Below are 22,672 nucleotides of genomic sequence, written 5' to 3' on the forward strand. Positions count from 1 at the left end.
GTTTCCTGGACATTTCTTCTTGAGAGAGTTGTACTGTGTTTGTGGCATTCTGGCTCCGTATCTGTTAGCAATTCTTAGGTGGAGAGACAACACTGTGATTCCACTTTAAACCACCTGGGAAGGGAGCCAAGCCTGGGCTGTTAGAGAAATCTTATACTCATAGTGTCTGCCAATACTCTGTATCATTTCTTTAGATCCTTCCCGATCTTGTCTTTATTTATCTGGAATCATGTTTCTGTGGTGCATGCCTAGAGGATCCACATCATCTGATGCTTTCATTCACTCCTTTCTTAGGTGGGGTCCCTGTGGACCTCCACTCAAATGTTAACTCTCTGTAAGATCATTCCTTTTCTTACCGCCTCCTACAATAGCTGGTAAGGGAAAGTTGGTTCGTACCTCTGAGCTATTTTTCCAGGTGAGGACGTGAGGCCTGGAATTGTACCAACCACTTTTGGCACCATGATCATCATAAAGGAAGCCAGCCTGTGGATGAAGCCAATGTAGGAGGGCAGAGCCAAAAGAATCCCAGAGAAATAGAGCTCAGTCCTGATCAAGCCATTCCTGAAGCCAATAATCCTTTCAGTTTTGTGAGCCAGTGTTATCTTTATTAGTTCAGCTAGGTTAGGGAAGATTTTCACCTAAAGAGCCTTAACTGACTGAGAATTCCCAACTAAAGTATCAACTTCAAGCTTCCTGTCAGGCCCTCACAAGCCCCCTGCCTCCCTTCCATCTGCTATCTTCCACTCCCTAACCTCACCATTCTGTAGTTACAGTGATCGTAGTCCTTCAACAAGACTAGATGCTGCTCCCTCTGCGCTAAATGCCCGCCTCACATCTTAAGACATATGATCCCTGCGATTCAAGTCTCAACTCCGATCCCAACTCCTCAGGGAGGCTTTTCCTGATGGTCTAAGTTGTGCACCTCCCTCCCCTTCCTGATCACAGTACCTTGTTTTCTAGAGTTCTTATCACTGTCTGGAGTTGTTCTTTCAGGTATGGGCTTATTGATAGTCTGTGTCCTTGACTACAGGGACATTGCCTGGGTCGTTCATCTGTCTTTCCCAAGTGTCCGGCATGCAGTAAGTGTTCAATAAACCCTTGGTTGTGTTTGGATGGCAGCAGTCTGCTCCAGTGCCTTGTTCTTGGGCCCCAGTGTTCTTCTTTTCATGGTCATACAGCTGTTTCTTCTATGCTGCCTGGTTCTGCTTTCTCAAGAATCTGTTTCTTCCTTGGGAAGAAAACAAGAGAGGGTCCTGGCTGTTCAGCTGTGAACTCAGAATCTTTAAGGTGGGGATGGAGAGGAGGAAGATTTGACTTCACAAGAAATGAGCAAGAGACAAAAGGCAGCCAGGTTTGCCTGAGTCTTGAGTTGTCCTACTCATGGTATATTTGATCAGCAGAAAGCTGTGATTCTCCTCTGCTAGGCCTCAGACGAGGGGCAGGAGTGCTCTGGGCTTAGGGGAGGCCAAAGTACGAGGACTGATCAGAGAAGAAGGTTTTTCTATTTATTACAAATCTCATTACACAAATACAGCTGACCGGAAGGTCTAAAAACAGCCCAGACTCTTCCAACCCTGATCCACCTGTAGGCACAAGGGTAAGGAGCCATGCTCACTTGCAGGGGAGCCCTTCTTCTTAGAAGAGCTGCCTGTCCCCTGGATGGTTCAGAGTCCTGGGTCCAGCAGCAGAGAGGAGCCCAACGTAGGTCGACACCCCCTCGAAGCAGCCCTTGGTGGCAGCTGCTGTGGGTGCGGCAGCAGCTTTAAGTTTCACAGTTCACGTGTTCCCACCATACAAGTCAAATCGTCGGGTGAAGATAAAAGGAAAAAAGCAGGAGGCTGGAAAAGGGGTCCCGGAAGAGGCTGTGGGTGGGGGAAGGGCACACAGTGGGCTTCGGATGTGCTGGCGATTTCTTGATTTGGATGGAGGTACAGAGTATTCATTTTAAAATGATTCTTTAAATGGTACATACATTTAAATGGCACCGACTTGCCATAGGCATATTTAAATATCTTAAAAATTTTTAAATTAAAGGAAAAAAAAGGAAGGGACTAGAAGTGGAAGATGGAGCAGAAAAGAAATTTAAGAGCAAAGAGGGTGAAGGAAGAGGCTAGCAAAGGTGGAGGATGAAGTCTCGGACGTGGTGATGTTGGCCTCAGTTCCTCTTCTTCTGTCTGGATCCTGGTTCTGCTTCTAGGTACCGGAGCCCCACTAGCATTCCCAGGATTGAGAAACCTTAATACAGAGACAAGATTAGTGGCTGACATAAGCATGGCATTTTCTTATACTGCTTGTATGAGGCTCGTCCCTAGGGCTGGGACAGCTCCTGCAGGAGTTCTAGGGTCATTGGATGCTTACTTGCCACCATGAGGGGTGCCAGGACGCCAATGGTGGGAGCTGCGGTCCCATATACAAACAATTCGGAGAGGAAGTGCCCCAGGGCGAGGAGGAAGGTCCAGAGCGTGATGTGGTAGAGCCTACAGGGGAGCAGACAGAAATGGGACTGAAGGTACAGCTTGTTCAGTGCAGAGGAAAAGCAGTGATCAGACTTGAAACACACAAGTCAAAACCCATGAAATGACTATGGCTAAAGAAAAAGGAGACTTGGTCCTGGGAAAGACCTGGCTGCTTGATCACATCAATTTATTCACATCTAGGGCAAAATTGAAGATTTCAACTGCTAAACTGAGAGGGGAATGGTCCAGGCAACCAGAGGGCCTTTGCAAGTCTTAGCAAGGTGGTGAAGCCAGCGATAGCAAAGCAGAGTCTGGAGTATGGCAATCCCAGGTAGTGTAGACAATTTTGGATCAATCATGCTTATGTATTCTACTTACTCAAATTGGCTTGACTCTAGTCCAAGCCCACCTGGCAGATGTTTGGCCAGGGCCAGGGGATGGATGCCATAGAATGAAGGGCATGTATGGGGAAAGGGTAGCAAGGACCTTTCTGGGGCCTTTAGATGCTCTTGCAACGCGGGGTGGATATTTTGCATCTTAACCTAGCAAGATGGTCAGATGGAGGACACAGTGACAACCTCATGGGAAGAGAACTTGTTCCTCAGCTTTGATAAGGAGGTGGAGAAGAGAGAGGTTATAGGATGACTGACCACTTAGATTGCTCGTACCGTTTTTTTAACTATGAAATTTTAAAAATTATGAAATACTTCAAATATACAAAAAAATACACATAATAGAATTTACCCCCATGCAACGAATACCCTGCTCCATCAAATCTGAATATTTTGACATTTTTGCTTCAGATACTTTTTTTCTAAGAAATAAAATATTCGGATTTCAGTTAAAGCCTCCTGTGTATCCTTTTCCCACCCTGAAACCATTCTTCTGCCTCCTTTTCCCCAGAAGGAATATCTTAAGTTTGATTTTTATCATTCCTGTGCATGTTTTTATACACTTAGTAAGTAAATATGTATGTATGGGAGTTGTCTTTTTTTTTAAGTGAAAGCAGGTTTATTTAGAGATATACACATTAAATAGGCAGAATTTCTGAGAACAGACTGTCTCAGAAGGTGAGAACAGCTGGGAGTTGATTTTGAGTTTCCAGTTAGGGAGGGAATAGAATCAGAGTGCATATCAGAAGGCCCTGGACCAAAGTCCCAGGCGTTCAAAAAACATTGGAAACAGAAGTCAGCATTTGCAGCTGTCCTGTGTTGAGTGAAGGGGAAATGAAAGGGTAAAGAGGTAAAGGTAAGTCTCAGCTGTCTCTGCTCATCCCCAAAGTACAGCGAGCAAAAGACATACCCCTTATACTTGACAGCAATTCTTCATCATGGTAAAGGTCTTTAAAATGATTATTCAGCCCTTACTTCCCCCCAGTCACCCAGAGAGGCAGAACAGATATACCAGTTTCATTTCATACATGAAGGGACCGAGATGCAGAGAAGGTCTATAATGAACTTGCTGCTACAAAGCTAGTTACCAATAGAACTGAAGCTAGAGCCTATTTTCTTGTTTTCATTCTCGGGCCCCAGGCTGTTTCCACTAAACTGCACTGCTTCCAAAAATACGTGTCAGTCTAGAACAAGTAAACCAGTTTCAGGTTCAAAAATATGAAAAAATAAAGCTGGAGAGATCGCAGTGCTAATAGCCCTGCTTCACATCCCACTTGAGTCAGTCTTCCTCAATTTAAATTAGTTGGGTCTCTCATACGTAGATCTTCAGAATCAGCAATGAAAATCACTGCTTCCCAGGGCTACTAAGAGGAGACTTAATCAAGGCCATGTGGATGGAAGCATCTGGCATAATAAGAGGGGCTCAATTAATATCATTATCTCCTCTCTTGCCCAGATGCTGAGAGTCTCGGTAAGACAAAAATATTTTAGTATGAAGCTGGTGTTTTGGTGGCCTCACCTGGGGACCCGAGCAAACTTTCCTTGACTGGGGTGATGACTGCTGTTGGGAAGAAAGCTCGAGCCCCCTCCAGTGGCCGGCACGGGTTACAACATTATCTAGACCAGAGGCTGTGATTGCTTGCAACTGTTCCACATTAGTCCATGTGAGTCCCCTGAAGAGGCAGAATACAGAGGAGTCCTGGGTTCTCTGTCACCCTCACCTCCTGACTCTGCATAAGCATACAACCATTTAACTTGTGGGCTCATTTTTGCATGGATCGTGATTTCTGTTCATTCCTGCTTCTCAAGGAGGAATGTAAGAATAAGGTATGTCATGGCCTCTCTAAAAAGAGCACACCACCTCTTTAGTAGAAGAAAGGCTGACTCTTTAGTAAAGTAGAGGGGTATGATGCAGGCTACTGGATCATAACATAACCACTTTGCTATGTGAGTTTCAAAGAATGTTCAAACTTTAAAGACCTTCAGGCCTATTATGTTTTTTAGGCCTGGGAGGAATGGAACCTATTAACCTTTTATTATCCACATCCCAGGCTAATGTATCAAAATTAACGGGTATCCAAGAGAGGACCACAATGTATATGCTTAGCACCTGATTTCCAACAGAAGGCAGCTAACGCTCTTCCCTTCCTTACGTACATCTTGTTGTGAATGTCGATGGCGCAGAGGCAGCGAATCACTGATGAGAGTAGCGTCCAGATTCCAAAGGTCCGAGCTTGGAGGCCATTCACTGTGCAGCAGAAAAAAGCAAGAGTGTTGAGAAGGGAGGGTCCGGGTTCCCTCTAAACTCTTCCTACTTCACTGAAGGGGGCAGGGAGCGAGGCCTGAACTCCCCTTGGCTGGGCACAGAGGAGGCTCTGGTGCTGCACATGGGAACTAGAAGGAATGGAAAGAATTCCAGAATGAGAAGTGGCTCAGCTCCTCTTCAAACGCCTACAGCTGGGTGGGCGAGTTCCAAGAGTAGGAGCCCAACAGACAGCCCACTTAGGCAGCAACTCCTGGTTGCAGTAGTTTACGGCTCTGCCCTGGAAGCCGCTCTGGTGTTGGCGAAGCCCGGTGAGTCTGGATCCGGACAGGTTTGGGGGAACGTGGTGAGAGTGGTTCTGTCAATACAAGATGCCTAGGAGGTCAGCAGACTTTCAAGGCTGATACAGGAGATAACTCAGAAATACTGGGCTCCATCTAGATGCCCACACTTGGTCTTTTTTTTTTGCGGTAGGCGGGCCTCTCACTGTTGGGGCCTCTCCCGCTGCGGAGCACAGGCTCCAGATGCGCAGGCCCAGCGGCCACGGCCCACGGGCCCAGCCGCTCCGCGGCATGCAGGATCCTCCCGGACCGGGGCACGAACCCGCGTCCCCTGCATCGGCAGGCGGACCCTCAACCACTGCGCCACGAGGGAAGCCCCACACTTGGTCTTTGAAAGACCCAAGTCCCTGGGTCTTCTGAATCTTATGTGAACGAAGCCCTAACCAGGCTGGTTTCCTGTTCATGTGGGAAGGGAACAAAGCGCTGTTTCTTTGGCGTTTGCTGGGGCCACTCTGCTTTTGCTAGCTCCATTCTGGCACTGCTGTATTAAATATCTTGTCCTGAGTATGGATCACAGTCCATCATAACAGTGCTTCTTGACCCTGGACATTTATTAGAATCAACTGAAGAAATTTTATAAAACTACGAAGACCTGGGTACCAGCACAGTTAAATCATACACTCTGGAGGGGGGCCCAGGGCCCACCTGGTATTTTCTAAAACCTCCCTGGCCTTGGTGATATTAATGTACCGGCATTGATCTAAGGCATCCAGTAGTGGGGAGGGGGAATACCAAAACGGTGAAAGCAAAGATACTTTCTTTTCTGGTCTACTGAGCAAGAGAAATTTTAAGAGACAACACTGACAATTGAAAGGTCTTTCAGGATTTTGCTGTAAGGATTTTTCAGCCTTTGGAAAACCAGACGGCAATACCAAATTCACAACCTTGAAGACCTATAGATGGTAGTAAGGTGAGAAAAAATTCCATATACCAAACAAATATCTAACGGTTAGCCCTGGAGGGCAACATTCTTTATAAAGCATTTTGATAGCTCTTCTGATGAAAACGCAGGAAATTTCTCTAGTGAGTGAGATATAAAAGTGGAATATCTCACCGACCCGAACTAAATTAGGCATCAGGTGAAATTCTACGGGATGCGCCGGGGTCCTGCTATGATCAGAAAAGTACACCAGGACAACCCCCAGGTCATGAGGGAGGAGGCATTTTCTACCCCTGGGCTTCTCTGTGTCAACTTTAAATTCAAAGGGCTAGACCAGACAACCTTTAAACCCTGTGAATCTATACAGGGTTCCTGGACCATCTGAGGACTGCACTGGAGGGTGAAAAGTGGAACTGTCCTGCCCACTTTTCCAGGTTCTTTACACCCATTGTATTTGAGCTTTGTTCAAAGTGAGCCTTAGCCTACTTAGTTTCATTTGATACTCAGATGTTACAGAAAAATGAGTTAGGTCAGAGCCTGAATCTGGGTTAGCTATAAATGTGACACAGAATTGTCAGCTACTATGAAATGGTGCTGCAGCTCAAGCCTCCCCACACATCAGCGCAACAAAAGCGCAAGCTGAAATGTGCAGACATTCTCAGCAGAGAGGCTCAGGACACTGGGAGAGGCTGCCATGCGCCCACGGAAGTTCAATTTGGGAGACCAACTTAGAGGGATCTGGGATATCTTCTCAGGTCTATGTCACAGTTTGAAAAGAACTTGGATTAGTAATTCTCCATCTGCAACGCAGGGTATAAACCATGTGTGCCACGATCTGATTTCTGAAAGGGGGCTGAGCTAATGTGAAAAGCTTCTTTATGGTTTTCTGGTCAGGCACCATAGAATCACCAAGGAACTGTTTCCTCACTTGCCCTTGTAATGCTTTTTGTACAGACTAGCTGCCTACGGCAGTGTAAAATGAATGAAAAGGTCTTCAGAGAAGCTTGGGGGAGAAAAGGACCAAGTGCTATCCACCACGTCTCTTACTCTAGTGGCTGCCTAAGGCTAGATTAGGCAGCATCAGATTCACCTGGGAAGTTTTTAAAAAAGACTCCTGGGCCCCACCCAGCAGGTGAAAGGCTCAGTAAGTAGGTCTGGAGAGGAAAATGGCCACCTGTGCTTTGTTTGATTTTAGTTTTTCTAGGTTATTCTAATGTATAGCCAGATGTGGGAACCACAATTTAGGCCACTCCCACAAAGGATGCAGGTCTTTGCTTTCTTACCGAGGTCTGGCTTGCCAGTGTAGAGCTTTTCATAGAGAAAGGTGTGGTCTCGGAAGCTCTGTAGCGTGTTCCCCATGGCGATGATGGACACCATAACCAGCCAGCTTCGTAACACATTCAGGAACCGGCTCATGGCTCCCCTCAAATCGGAGAGGGCTTTTTGCCTTGGAAACAAAGGCAAAGGGCACGAGACAACAGATGGTTAGTGTACTTCAACCATAAGCTCACTCTCCTCTGTAGTTAACCTGTGTCCCACCCATGAGGGCTGTACTAAGCTTACTTGATCAATCATTTCATAAACTCCTCTCCAAGTACCTGAGGCTCATCCACTCCCAGTTACCCTTCACAGGGTTGGCACACTGCCTTTGAATATCTACCTTAAATCAAAGTGTGCTGACCTTTATCCAGAGTGAAAAAGGCTAAATAATGCAGTGGGTGAAAATGACAAAACCAGTGGAAAAAACGGAGAGAAGAAAGGGAACAGGAGAAAGGGAGGTGTACAAATATCACTATAAAGAAATAAAATGGACTTCGGTGTAAGACTTACAGAAATTGATCTCAATATTTAGTCATACTAATAGTGGTGAGTCAGCAGTATACTTTGCAGTAAGTAGCACAGTGCTTATTTTTGTCTAAGGAATTTCTCCAAAAATATTAGCGTAAATCAGAACTCTCTTCTCTTGGCTGGAATCAGTCCCCTGGGATCTTTACTTCTAGCCTGGCGTTTCATGTCATTCCTTTGTAATGCAAGTGGTTCAAAGGTGATTATACATCTACTAACAGATACCTGCCTGGCTACTGGTGACAGATCCTTCCAAGCACAGAAAAGCCTTGTACATTTGAGTGGAATCTGTGAGGGCAATATTTACATCCTTAAGTTTTCTCTACTCTGGTTCTCAGGTACACCATCCTCCATGAACTAGGAGAACAATCTAAAAGTTAAAAATAAATTGTGGTGACTTGAGAACTAGTAAGAAAATTATATGGAGAAGGAAACAGCAATGTTAGTGTTGGGTTAGCTATTACAATAGCTAACAGTTATTGAGCACCTGTATATGCCATGCACTGTGCCAAGAACCTATCATATATTATCTCATTTAATCCTTAAGGTGGGTAGACACTTAATATTTCCATTTTACAGATGAGGGTTGGCACAGAGAGGTTAAGTGACTTGCTTGACGTTACACAGCCAATAGATGGCAGAGCTGAGATACGAAGCATGCTCTGTTGGTCTATATGTTGCAAGACTGTCTCACTGTTTGAGAATATTTTGATGAAGTTTCCATTTTTGAGGAAGACAAGCATACCACAGCCACTTCTGTCTTCAACTTGTATAGAAAATACCATCAGGTCATGTACTTTTTGTTTAAAAAACAAAACCTTAGATCAACCCTTGCTGAGCACTCAGCTTGGTTTAAGTAAAAACCATGTAGATAAAAAAAAATCTTATCATGGAATTGCTTCTTGCCATCTTCGTTATGTTTTCTTGGCCCACGGTTTTTCTGTTGTCAGGTTAATTTCTTGGGCCTTAAGTGGCGATAAATTATCAGGCTTCCTTTGTCACTTCGGCAGTAGATGTTTCGTTGTCCCTACACTACCCAGCTGAAACAGATATTAAAGTCAGCAATGGCTCAAGACAGTGTGAAGCACCAAAAAACAAGGAGTCCTAGAGGAGGAAGGGTCAATGGGTGAATCGCTCAGTGAAAATGTGTCACAAAAGTGGACTCTGTCCAAGTGCAGAGAGAATGGGGTTCTACTGGAATCACAAGCAGTTACAGCATGGGCCAAGATGTGCACACTCCCCTCCCCTGCCATCCTCCTTGTTTTCTCACCCTCCTTCAGCAGGAGACTCAGGCTCTCTCAGGGTCAGAAAAGCCGCATGGATGGCCTCCCTCTTTGACAGAACTTATGCCCGTTTCACAGAAGCTCTCAGAAACCCCAGCAGATAGCTGATGAAGGCAGAGCCTGAGCACTCTTCCGAACTGCTCTGCCAATCCCTCAGCACAATTTCCCTACAGCTTTGGAGGGCCCCCTAGAGCATCCAACACCCATTCTCAAATTTTGCCCTGGCCCAGGCCAGCAAAGCTGTGGTGTTTAGTAGAGTTGGGAGTGAGAGGTTCCTTTCTAAATGGCCCTACCATTTAGCAGCTGTGTGACCGTGGGCAAGTAATTTACACTTTACAGCCTAGGTTTCCTTACCTGCAAAATGGAGATTAAAAATACCTATCTCAAGGGTTATTATAAGAATTACATGAGAAAGTAAAGGTTCCTCGCACCGTGCTAGGCTCAGAGTGGCCGCTCATTCGTTCATCCATTCACTAGTTCCGAACCTATCAAGCCTTCTTCATCTTCCCAGCTCCCTCTTCTCTTGGTCTCAGGAACCTCTTTTCCCCCACAAGGTGGCCTCCCTGGTATCTTCCTTCTATCCCACATCCATTTTTCCAGACTGTCCGGATCCTCTCAATCAGATGCCACACAGACACCTACCTCTTCTCCCCTCCATTCACCTTACCTAGCGATTGGACTCCCAAGAACAGCAGCAGCAGCAGCAAGAGCAAGAAGCTTCCCCAGCACAGCTCCAGTCCTGAATCCACCTGAACCACTTGCCCCGCCCCCACTCTCAGCCCGTCTCCAGGATTGGGCCGTTTCCATCAGCCCTCGCTCTGATTGGCTGTTCTGGTTCTGCTCGAGCAGGAGATGGGGCGTGAACCCCTTCACTGCCAATCAGCGGTTGCCGCTGCCCAAGCCACACCCCCGGTACGCCGCTCTTGCAGTGACCCCTCGTGTTGAGCGTGGCGGAAGAACTCCAGGTTCGGAGCCAATCTTTTTGCGGAGGAGGTAAAAAGAGCGGAAAAAAGAAGTCAAGACTTCTGCGGAAAGCAGGGCCCTGCGCCTGCGCTGCGCGGCGGTGACGACAATTGTCCGCGCCCGAAGCCGAGCGTTGTTCGCGCCGGGTGGCGGGCGCCTGCGCAGTGGCTCCGAGCGGGCAGTTGCTTGTTGGTTGTTGTAGTAACGGGGGAAGCAGCGGTCGGCGGCCGCCTTGAGCCCGGCTGGGGAAGGAGGAGGGTGGTAGGCGCAGAGCGCTGTCCCCGCCTGCCCGCCTCGAGCCATGGGCAGATGAAACAGGTAAACGCCTGCGCCGCCGCACTCCTCTACCGGAGGTAGGTGCGCTCCCAAGTCTGGGCGGGCGCCGTCCGCTGCACTTCCCTCTCAGAGTCCGGGAGCAGCTGCTGGCTTCCGGGCGCGCTGGGCTGAATCTCTGCGGCGGAGTCTCCCGCGTCCTTACTGTAGGGAGCATCTGAGGAGCTACCTGGATTGGAGTGAGCCGCGGGTGGGACTGAGGGCCCGATCCCTTTAGGGCGAGGACGCTCCTTGGGCGAGTTCCCTTAATCTTCTTCCGATCGCCCTGTCTCTCCCTGCTCTGCTGGCAGCCTAGGACGGGTTGGCATCCCTTCCTCGCTTGGAGGTTTTGTTTGTTTTGTATTAATTTAAGGGACTTCCCAACGTTTTGGGAAATACTGAGAGGTCCCGTTGGGCATACTCGGAAGAACGCCTTTGAGATGGTTAGATATTGCCCATTTCGCTGAATATGTGTAAGGATCGTTATCGGAATTGGCATTTTTTGCCCTATTTACGTTTTTATCACATATATTAATGCATTGAAAAATGAGGTTTGGAAAGATTGACATTAAATGGTTATCTTTGAGTAATGGGATTATGGTCATTAAAACATTTTCATTTTCTTTACCTGTAAATTCTATTCCATCCAAAAAGACACGCAATGAACATGTACCTTTTCTCTACTAAAAATATTTTAAGTTAGAAATATGCTAATTTTAATGTCTGATATTTGGATCATAGTTTGTGATTTTTAGTAAGGGCGAATAATTTTTGAGAGTGTGGAAGGACAGTTTTTTTTTTTCCCAGCTATGTATGACCTTGATTCAGCAGCATATATTCATTTTTTGTTTAGTGGTTGAATTTGTTTTAGCGGAAACATGAGAGTATTTTACCTGTGCTTGGCATAGAATCTAAAGAAATGTTTGCAAGGATCTTAATACTTGCGTTTTTATTTTTAACTCACGTCAGGATTTTCTAGCAAGGAATCTATGTTTTAGGCAATCAGCCACCTACCTCAGACTTTCTTAAGTAAGTGTATCCTTTTGTTGCACGTTAGATTTAGTATGTAAAAGAAAAGTGAGAAACTGAAACTTCACAGCAGCTCTTCAAATACAGAGGACAGACAGTATGTTTGAAAAAAAAATCTTGATTTTTGTGGCATATGTGAGGCACTGTGAAAGAAGGTAAGCCTCTAGAGGTTTGACACTATTTAGGCAAATATTCATTTTCATTACTTGGAAGGTCATCAGCAGTAATGAACAAAAAGACAACTGCATTGTGTTTCAGGTCATTTGGCTTTCTTGCAGGAATCTGTGCCACCCAAATTGTTTGATCCAGTGAATCTGCAAGGAAAGGTCTCTGAGGCCCCCATCTGCTGACTGCATGACAAACTCTAAAGGAAATGCCAGTCGTGATGGCCCGGGACCTGGAGGAAACAGCATCATCCTCAGAGGATGAGGAGGCGGTAAGCCAAGAGTAAGTAATAGCAAGCCTGCTTTTGACCCTTTGCGTTCAGGATGGAAAATAGTTCTCTTTTACTCAAATCCTCTTTTACCCAGTATCCTTCCTTTGGTGTTGTCTGACTCTGGTTTTAGTTTTCATACATGGTCTAATTCAAGATCTTATTACTGGGTGACCATCAGCTATCTGAAATAAGATAAGGCTCTGTTTCTGGGTTCATGAGTGAACATCGGCTCTAGACGTTGCAGGTAGTAGCTCTTAGGCAGCTCTTGATCAGAGCTCCTAACATAGGAGATTTTGAAATTTTTAGATATTGAAGAAAAGTAGGTCTCTCAATTCTGTGACATTGGGTATTTTCTCAAAAGCCTTTAAAGGATGATAGAATGATGATAATAAGAAGTTATTTGAGGGCTTCCTGGTGGTGTAGTGGTTAAGAATCCACCTGCCAAGGCAGGGGACACGGGTTCGAGCCCAGGTCCAGGAAGATCCCACATGCTGTGGAGTGGCTAAGCCCATGCACCACAACTATTGAGCCTGCGCTCTAGAGCCCGCGAGCCACAACTGCTGAGCCTACGCGCCTAGAGCCCGTGCTCCACAAGAGAAGCCACTGCTTAAGAAGCCCATGCACTGCAACAAAGAGTAGCCCCCGCTCGCCGCGAAAGCCTGCACGCAGCAACGAACACCCAACACAGGCAAAAATAAATTAATTAATTAATTAAAAAAAAAAGAAGAAGTTACTTGAGTAAGTGTGGAGCAGGACATTAGAATTCTATAGCCTGTGCTGAGTCTATTGAGACACGTGGCTTTCCTGAGTTCTTTTAGATAAGAGTCAAGTTTCTTCATTGCTGGATTCTCATAATAATATAAATGAATGATAGTGATAAGTGTAGCTGCTATAGGTGATGGTAAGAGCTTTAACTGCTGTATCTCATTTAATCTAAAGATGTTATTCCCACTTTATTAAGTTCAGCCCCACAAATAACAAAGAACTTCCTCAGGGATGCATAGAGAGTGATAAATTGAGATTCAGACCTAGCTTTCCTGGATTTTGAAGCACTTAGATGTTTTGCCTCCTTTAACATTAATTATTACTTGACACAGAGAATAAAGAGAGAATCTGGCTTAAAGGTAACATTAGTTTTTAAGATTCTCTGTAAGTCCACTAGGATTCATGTGCTATGTAACCTGAATAGTGGGGATGATATCTCCCAGGCTGTTTTTGTTCTTTCTTTTTGAAAAAAAATTATTTATTTAATTTATTTATTTTTGACTGTGTTGGGTCTTCATTGTTGCACGTGGGCTTTCTCTATTGCCGCGAGCTGGGGGTTACCCTTCGTTGCAGTGCGTGGCTTCTTACTGTAGTGGCTTCTCTTGTTGTGGAGCATGGGCTCTAGGCGCACAGGCTTCAGTATTTGCAGCACACAGGCTCAGTAGTTGTGGCTTGTGGGCTCTAGAGCACAACCTCAGTAGTTGTGGTGCACGGGCTTAGTTGCTCCGCGACATGTGGGATCTTCCTGGACCAGGGATCGAGCCCATGTCCCCCACATTGGCAGGCAGATTCTTAACCACTGCGCCACCAGGAAAGCCCCTCCCAGGCTGTTTTTTGGGGTATAGTTAGGATCAAATAGAATAATGTGTATGAAATTACTTTTAAATGATAAAGTGCCATACAAATGTTAAGGCTTTATTTTTATTGGATTTTATGTTGAATTTAAAGTGTATTTCTTATTATAAAGTAGAAGATTACATTATTTAATGTAATTTGAAAAAAATTATTGAAGCATTAGTAAAGCTTTGGGGAAAGGCTTCTCATCACTATTAGGTCATAGAAAATAATAGAGATTTGGTATTATATTTGCGTCATTCTCATTCAGGATAATTAAATGGATAATTCTCTCTGGTCACTTTGCCTTCTTGTGACTTTTTGTTTTCTGTGTGCTGCCTCTTACCCACTTCACAAAAATTTTAACTTCTGCTTCAAGCATCAGTCTTTCTGATTCAAGATCTTTTACTTCATGACTGTCTCTTTTATTAGTGGGCTTATAGGTTGGGCCCAACAAGTATTAGGTTGAACTGTATGAAATTGCTATTTTGGTAGGTCAAAAACAGTCAAATATTGAGAAATTTTAGGTGGTTCAACCTAATATTTTAGTAAGCACTCAATAAATGCTTGCTGACTGAGTGACTAACTTAATGAGTAAATAAATGGAGGCTTCATGCTTTAGATCACCTTAGGTCTTTGAAGTGCTTAAAATACATTTCATTACAAAGAATACCAATTGCACTGAAGTGCAGTTATCAGGATTTTTTAAAAAACCAAACTTGTGGTATAGTAATATGTACGTTTTTATTAATACATTAAATAACAAGATCATTCATTTAAAACATGAGAAAGTTAGATTTTATTTTCTAAAGACAGCAACATGAAGACTGTTTTTGCTTAGTTTGCATAAGACCATCATACTTGGGTGGTCTTTGATTAACACTTAAAAATGGGGAATACCAAGAAACATCATAGATGACTGGATCACCACTGTGAAATGTCACCATTTGGTAGCTGAATGATTGCTTGAGAGTGGAGAGTTGCCAAATTGCTGTCCATCCAAATCACACCAGATGAGAAGACTGTAATCACAGGTGATCTAGTGGCAATTTTAATAACTACCATAACTTATAAGCAGTGATAAATGTCGGTGATATTTTGAGATGTCTGCAACAACTGTAATTTGGTATAAAAAAATGTGTAATTTCAGACAGAGTGAAAAACACAGGTAATACTATCATTACTGTGTTTGGTGCCTGTATTCGTAATTGAGAAACGTTAAATTTCTAGTAGAAGTTAGTGAAAATACAGGTGTCATTCCACCTTCCCCCCGCTCTCCCCATCCAGATTCACGGACATTATGCTCCTCTTCCTTTTAAACTCCTACTGTTGAGTTTTTTTTTTTTTTTTTTTTTTTTTTTTTTTTTTTTTTTTTGCGGTATGCGGGCCTCTCACTGTTGTGGCCTCTCCCGTTGCGGAGCACAGGCTCCGGATGCGCAGGCCCAGCGGCCATGGCTCACGGGCCCAGCCGCTCCGCGGCATATGGGATCCTCCCAGACCGGGGCACGAACCCGTATCCCCTGCATCGGCAGGCGGACTCTCAACCACTGCGCCACCAGGGAGGCCCATACTGTTGAGTTTTGATTGTCAATGTTCCATCAGCTCATGTCTATCAGATACCTGTTTTATACATTAGGAATCTTAAGTCAGTCTTGTTCACACCTGGAACAACATGCTTACATTTTTAAAGTTTTGGAAGTTACAAGGTCTTAAATCATCTAAGGATGTTGACTTGATCCAAAGATATATATCCATGGATATCTGCTAGATCTGCTCAGAACCCTAGGCTGTATTAAAGTATTGATGGCTTGCAGTCCTGGACATTAGAGCTAGAAACTGTCCAGGCATCCTTGTTTTGCATGGCATTATTTCAAATAGTAGATGTAAAGGGGCTCTTTTTCTGTATTTTGTTTGGGGTTCCCAAATATAAATTTATATAGAGATGTGGAAACGTTAATTTGATGTAAGGTTTCTTTAGTCACTGAAAAAAATATTTAATTCTGATTGTAAAAGCTGGCTTTAGATCAGTTACAAAGATCATCAACAAATGATTATGTAGTGAGTGCTACAGTTCAGAGAAAGAATACATCACTGTGGGCTGGAGGAGCTAAGGAAGGCTCCAAGGAGGTGGTGAGGTGAGCTGGGCTTTAGAGAGTGGGATTAAATGAACAGAGAGAAGTGGGGAATGCATTTCCAGCAGGGACATTGGTATGAATGAGGCACCGAGGCTTTGAGCTATGTAGGCTGGATCCCAGGAGTGAATAGTATCTATTCCACGTGAAATTGCTTCTTAAAAACCAAAACGTTCTTAGGCTTTCAGTAAAGTAAACCATAAAACTGGTCTACTTTGGTTATTAGTCATCCAAGTTTTTTGTTCTTTTATGTCTGTAAAAGCATAATTTCTTAATATGTACCAGTTTCTGGTGTAAATGAAAATTTAAAGTCCCAATTTTCAGCTTCCTAATCATTTTGAATCTTTTTCCTTTAGCACCACCTGGTGGGAGCATGCTTTTAATGACAATGCAACGTCTGCCTTAAGTGTGTTTGGGTCGACCTTACTGAACTAATGATTCGTCTACTACCTCTTTTCTCTTTTCAGAGGTTGTAAGTGAAAAGATTCTGTGTCAGGGATTTGGCTTTCTATAGATAGTACGGTTAAGGCCTTGGCTCTTCTCAGCTGTGTATGTTTATTGTGTTCCTGACTCTTGTCAGGCATTTTTACCTTTTATCCGTAATCCATTGTTTTTAAGTGCCAAGGCACAGTGGTGCCAGTTTGCAGCTAGAGATGGATTGACAAGGAACTTTCGATAGTTTCCAGAGTTTCTGTCTAAGACTTGATAGTTTAGGCTGCCTATTTTTTCCTCTGTCCTCTGACTTAGAAATATAGTGGAAAAAATTAAAGTTGGAAGAGAGCATAGGAATCATCTGGCCTGATACCCACATTTTACAGGTGTTTAAGATTAAAAAGCAAGCAAACCACACACAAAAAATCCTTCTTGCACCATATAAACACCAATTTCTCACAAATGGGCACTGTCACCCAAGTCAAATCACAAGAAAAATGAGCATCCACATTCCATTTCTAGAAACCAGGAAATGAACTAGGTATGGTGTTCTCTGCTTTCCTCAATAAAGCTCTTGGCAGCTCATCCCAAGTCTAAAGGCTGCCTCACCTCTAAGATTGGTAGCCTGGCAGCCTGTGCATTGAAAGCATGGATCTGTTTCAACCTGTATTGGGAGGGTCTAACTTGGCCCTGAGGTTTGTGGTATGGCCTTTGTTAAGGGGTGTGGTCATGTGAGTTTTTGAGAGCAGCCTGAATCTTGGCTAAATGGATCTTATTCCATATAAGGAATTGATTAATTTCAGTCCCCAAAGGGTTGAGTTTAAGGTGTTTATACAACAAATCACTGAAATGTGTGATTAGGGAGATGGAAGGGTGGAAAGAGCACAGACACTTGGGTTCTAATACCTGTTCCCTTACTTAACCAGCTGTATGACCTTAAGCAAACTGCTCAACCTCTCTGGACACTTTTTCTTCAGTTCATAGTGCAGGCAAGAGGCTTAAGTGAGATAACATGTGAAAGCTCTTAGTGTAATTCCTGACACATAGTAGGGACTCAGGTCATTTCTTTCCTACCTTCATGCACTAAGGCAGTTGGAGATTTTTCTAATCTGTGAATAAATACACATCTGTCTGAGATTGATTAAACAGAGATTTCTGGAAGATAGGAAGGGAATAAAGTCAGAGGTCCTTTTCTGGAGGAAAACATTGTTCTGTTTGGTATAGGCTTCCTTTAAAATATGTGGTTTTAATTGGGGTACTTGTATTAATTTAGCGTTCCTAGCTCAGAATCTTAGGATGGATCATCAAATTGGCTTAAAAAGGGACTATAGGGTGTAAAAGTGGTCTGTCAATTATTGTGACTATTTTAGTTAGGATTCTTACTTGTGCCAGGGACTAAGACATAAAGTGTCCTAAATAATAAAGGGAATTTATGAACGCATATTTAGGAAAGACTTGATTCTGCAACTGCACGTTTGCCACTCAGGATCTCATTTCTCTTGTTCTTTCAGTCAGGCTCCCGCAGACTTTCTCCTTTACCAACAGCTCCAGGCTCTCCTTCCAAGGTCACAAAATGACACTTGCACTTCCAGACCTCATTCTCTTACACCATCAAGGGGAGGAGGCCATCTCTCCTGCAGCTGCTACAGAAGAGAAAGCATCGCTTTCTTAGAGGGTCACACGACATATCTCCTGACACACTGGCTCCAGCTGGTTTATGTCCTCATCCCTGAACCAGTAACTGTAACTGGGGAATGGAAAACTCTGATTGGCTGAAGCCAGTCAAGACCCATCCCTACAGCAGGAACGGAGTTAATCTTAAACAGACCATCTGACTAAGAATGAGAGATGACTGGTTTCCCATAGGACATTTGGGATGCTTGTTCCAGAAGAAGGGGAAAGTTGCTAAGCAGCAAACCACAGTGATCTGCTTCAGTTGTTAATTCAGATTTTGAGCTGTAAATTAATAAAGCCTTTTATTACGGTTGTAGAGATCATCCATGTATCATGTGGACTGGAGGCTGCAGGAGAATTCCAGTTTTGGTATTCCATGCTGAGGCTATTCTGACAAAGGACAACAATATTCGAGTAATTGGAGGTAGGTATGACCTTCCCCACTGAGGGCAGGGCTGGGCATGGCCCTGACAACTCATCTTACAGAAAGTGATAACCATATTTAGTTAGGGAAATGGCCTTGGTCATGAGAATATCCTGTTGATTTTTTTATACTTGAAAGGATTATTTGTGATTTCTTAAATTGTTTCCTGCAGGTTAAATTATTTTTCCTCTTTTTTTTTGTTTTAGAATTACATGTACATGTGTTTATTTTTTTGTTTTTTTCTTCCAGTTTTATAGAGAGATCATTGACATACACCACTGTACAAGTTTAAGGTGTACAGCATAGTGATTTAACTTACATACATCATGAAATGATTATCACAATAAGTTTAATGATACTGTTTTTTATAATTATGGTAAAATACACATAACACAATTTACTGTTTTTACCATTTTAAAGTATACAACTCAGTGGCATTTAGTACATTCACAGTGTTGTGCAACCATCACCACTATCTAGTTCCAGAACATTTTCATCTAAAAGTAAACCCTGTACCCATTAAGCAGTCACTCCCCAACCCCCTTATCCCAGCTCCTGGCAACCACTAATCTTTCTGTCTCTATGGCTCTACCTAATCTGGATATTTCATATAAATGGACTCATACAATACATAGCCTTTTGTGTCTGGCTTCTTACACTTAGCATAATGTTTTCAAGGTTCATCCATGTTTTAGCATATGTCAATACTTCATTCCTTTTTGCGGCTGAATAACATCCCATTGTATGGATATACCACATTTTGTTTATCCATTCATCAATTGATGGATAAGTGTTTCCAGCTTTTGTCTCTTGTAAATAGTGCTGCTATGAACATTCATGCACAAGTTTTTGTTTGAACACCTGTTTTTCGTTCTTTTGGGTATATACCTAGGAATGGAATTGCTAAGTTGTATGGTAATTATATGTTTAACTTATTAAGGAGCTGCCAAAGGATTTTCCACAGTGACTGCACAATTTTACGTTCCCGCCAACAATATATGAGAGTTGCAATTTCTCCATATCCTCAGTAACATTTGTTGTTTTCTGTTTTTTAGAATATAGCTATACTAATGGGTGTGAAGTGGTATCTTATTGTGGTTATGATTTGCATTTCCCTAATGATTAATGACATTGAGCAGCTTTTCATGTTCCTTTTGACCATTTATATTGTCTCCTTTGGAGAATTAAATGTCTGTCAAGGTTTTTGCCTATTTTTTAATCGGGTTGCTTATCTTTTTGTTGTTGAGTTGTAAGGGTTCTTTATACATTCTGGATACTAGACCCTTATCAGAAAAATGATTTCCAAATATTTTTTCCTCTATGGTTTGTCTTTTCATTCTCTTGATAGTGTTCTTTCATGGGGAAAAGTTTTTCATTTTGATGATGTTCCATTTATCTACTTTTTCTCTTATTGCTTATGCTTTTGGTGTCATATCTAAGAAACCATTGCCTAACCCAAAGTCATGATCCCTATGCTTTCTTCTAAGAGTTTTATAGTTTAAGCTCTTAAGTTTAGAGCTAAATGGTCTTTGTTCCATTTTGAGTTAATTTTTTTATATAGTGTGAGATAAGGGTCCACCTTCATTCTTTTACATGTGGATATTCAGTTGCCCCAGCAACAGAAGAGACTGTTCTTTCCTTACTGAATAATCTTGGCACTATTGTTGAAAATCAGTAGACCATTAGATGTATGGGTTTATTTCTGGACTCTTAATATTCTGTCTGTTTGTTTATCCTTATACCAGTGCCATATTGTTTTTATTACTGTATCTTTGTACTAAGTTTTGAAATTGGGAAGTGTGAGTCCTCTAACTTTGTTCTTCATTTTCAAAATTTTTTTGCTATTCAGGGTCCTTTGCAATTCCATATGAATTTTGGGATCAGCTTTTTCATTTCTGCAAAAATGGCTGTTGAGATTTTGGTAGGGAGTACATTGAATCTGTAGATTGCTTTTGGAAGTATTGCCATCTTAGTGTTAAGTCTTCCAGTTCGTGAACATGGGATGTCTTTCCATTTATTTAGGTCTTCTTTAGTTTCTGTAGCAATGTTTTATAGTTTGCTGTGTGCAAGTCTTGTAGCTCCTTGGTTAACTTTATTCTTCAATATTTTATTCTTTTTGATACTGTTATAAATGGAATTGCTTTCTCAATTTCATTTTTGGATTGTTCATTGTCAGTGTATAGAAATACTATTGATTTTTTAAAATAAATTTATTTTATTATTTTATTTTATTTATTGTTTCTGGCTGCGTTGGGTCTTCGTTGCTCCGCGAGGGCTTTTCTCTGGTTGTGGCGAGTGGGGGCTACTCTTCGTTGTGGTTCGCAGGCTTCTCATTGTGGTGACTTCTCTTGTTGTGGAGCACGGGCTCTAGGCGCACGGGCTTCAGTAGTTGTGGCACGTGGGCTCAGTAGTTGCGGCTCGTGGGCTCTAGAACGCAGGATCAGTAGTTGTGGCTCACGGGCTTAGCTGCTCTGTGGCATGCAGGATCGTCCCGGACCAGGGCTCAAACCCGTGTCCCCTGCACTGACAGGCAGATGCTCAACCACTGCACCACCAGGGAAGCCTTACTATTGATTTTTTGTATACTGATCCTGTATCCTGAAACCTTGCTGAACTCATTTATTAGCTCTGATAGTGAGTGTGTGTTCTTTAGGATTATCTCTATACAAGATCATGTCATCAGTAAATAGAGATTTTACTTCTTCCTCTCTACCCTGAATACCTCCCTACCTCCCTCTCTTTCTTTTTCTTCTTCTTTTTCCTAATTGCTCTGGCTAGAACTTCCAGTACAGTGTTGAATAGAAGTGAAAATGGGCATCTTTGTCTTCTTCCTGATCTTTGGGGGAAAGCTTTCTGTCTTTCACCATTTGGTATGATGTTAGCTATGGGTTTTCATAAATGCCCTTTATCATGTTGAGGAGGTTCTCTTCTATTCCTTTGTTGAGTGTTTTTATCATACAGCGGTGTTGCATTTTGTCAGATGCTTTTTCTACGTCAATCGAGATGATTCTATGGTTTTTTTCCTTCATTTTATTAATGTGGTGTATTACATTGATTGACTTTTGTATATTGAACCACCCTTGCATTCCTGAGATAAATCTCACTTGAGCATGGTATATAGTCCTTTTAATATGCTGCTGGATTTGGTTTGCTAGTATTTTGTTTAGGATGTTTGCATCTATATTCATAAGGGATATCGTTCTGTAATTTTCTTTTCTTTTGATGTCTTTGTCTGGCTTTGGTATTAGGGTAATGCTGCCCTCATAGAATGAGTTCCTTCCTCCTCTTTGGAAGAGCTTGAGAAGGATTGGTGTTAATTCTTTAAATGTTTGATAGAATTCACCAGTGAAGCATCTAGTCCTTAGCTTTTCTTTGTTGGAAGGTTTTTGATTACTGGTTCAACCTCTACTTATCTATTCTATTTTCTATCTCTTATTGAGTCTGTTTTGGTAGTTTGTGTGTTTCTCTAGGTTTTTTTCCATTTTATTTAGTTTATCTAATTTTGTTGGTATACAGCTGTTCATAGTATTCTTTTATAATCCTTTTTATTTCTGTAATACAGTAGTAATGTCCCCACCTTCATTTCTGATTTTAGTAATTTGAATCTTTTCTCTTTGTTTTTAGTTAGTCTAACTAAAAGTTTGTCAATTTTGAGAATCATTTTAAAGAACAAACTTTTTATTTTGCTTACTTTCTCTATTGTTTTTCTATTCTTAATTTCATTTATGTCCACTCCTCTTTGACTTTAAGCAGTACTCTGAATCCTGGTGTTAGCCTGTAGATGTCTTCAAAGGTTACATACTGTGGATCCAAACTTTTGTGCGATATGGTGGAAAGAGTCTATACATGGGTTCTCAGTCAATATTTCAGATCCCATCTTTGGCATTTACTAGCTGTGAGTCTTGTGCAGTCACTTAAACTCTCTTAATCTATTTCATTATTTGTAAAATGGAGATAATAGCTACCTTGCAGGCATTGTAAGAATGAGATCACTAATGTTCAGCACACAGTAGGCATTCAAAACTTGTGCTGCTTACTCTATTTGTCGAACAGGATCTGCTCTACCTTGAGATGACTTTAAGGTCTGTCCTTGCCCCATCATAAGCCAGAGTTCAAAGGACAGTGAGCACCTGCTTCTGGGATTTGAATTCTCCTCCCTCCCCAAGGGTCTTGGTGTTCTAATCCCCTCAGCAAGTTGCTAGGTTACCACT

At 42.7% G+C, this 22,672-nt stretch overlaps 2 protein-coding genes across 9 annotated transcripts in view; one reads left to right on the plus strand and one right to left on the minus strand.

Moving 5' to 3' along the window:
• Positions 1-1,502: 1,502 nt before the first annotated feature.
• ERG28 (ergosterol biosynthesis 28 homolog) lies at positions 1,503-10,373 on the minus strand. The gene is made up of 5 exons (XM_082618546.1): positions 10,128-10,373; positions 7,616-7,779; positions 5,006-5,096; positions 2,359-2,477; positions 1,503-2,235 (listed from the first exon to the last, which is right to left on the minus strand). Exons 1-5 carry the CDS (start codon positions 10,265-10,267, stop codon positions 2,156-2,158), a joined length of 594 nt encoding a protein of 197 aa, XP_082474672.1. The 5' UTR covers positions 10,268-10,373; the 3' UTR covers positions 1,503-2,155.
• Positions 10,374-10,609: 236 nt separating this feature from the next.
• TTLL5 (tubulin tyrosine ligase like 5) overlaps positions 10,610-22,672 on the plus strand; it is a 315,626-nt gene continuing 303,563 nt past the window's right edge. For 4 of the 8 annotated variants that reach the window (XM_082618534.1, XM_082618536.1, XM_082618538.1 and 1 more), the window contains exons 1-3: positions 10,611-10,776; positions 12,043-12,211; positions 18,355-18,461. In XM_082618534.1, the coding sequence (XP_082474660.1) occupies positions 12,138-12,211; positions 18,355-18,461 (181 nt within the window). In that variant the 5' untranslated portion in view covers positions 10,611-10,776; positions 12,043-12,137. Of the gene's footprint in view, positions 10,777-12,042; positions 12,212-18,354; positions 18,462-22,672 lie in introns of all 8 variants that reach the window. The other 4 variants (XM_082618541.1, XM_082618537.1, XM_082618539.1 and 1 more) reach the window with 3 other exon arrangements.

Source organism: Mesoplodon mirus (assembly GCF_964341445.2).
Source record: "Mesoplodon mirus genome assembly, chromosome: 4".
NCBI classification, from domain to species: Eukaryota; Metazoa; Chordata; class Mammalia; order Artiodactyla; family Ziphiidae; genus Mesoplodon; species Mesoplodon mirus.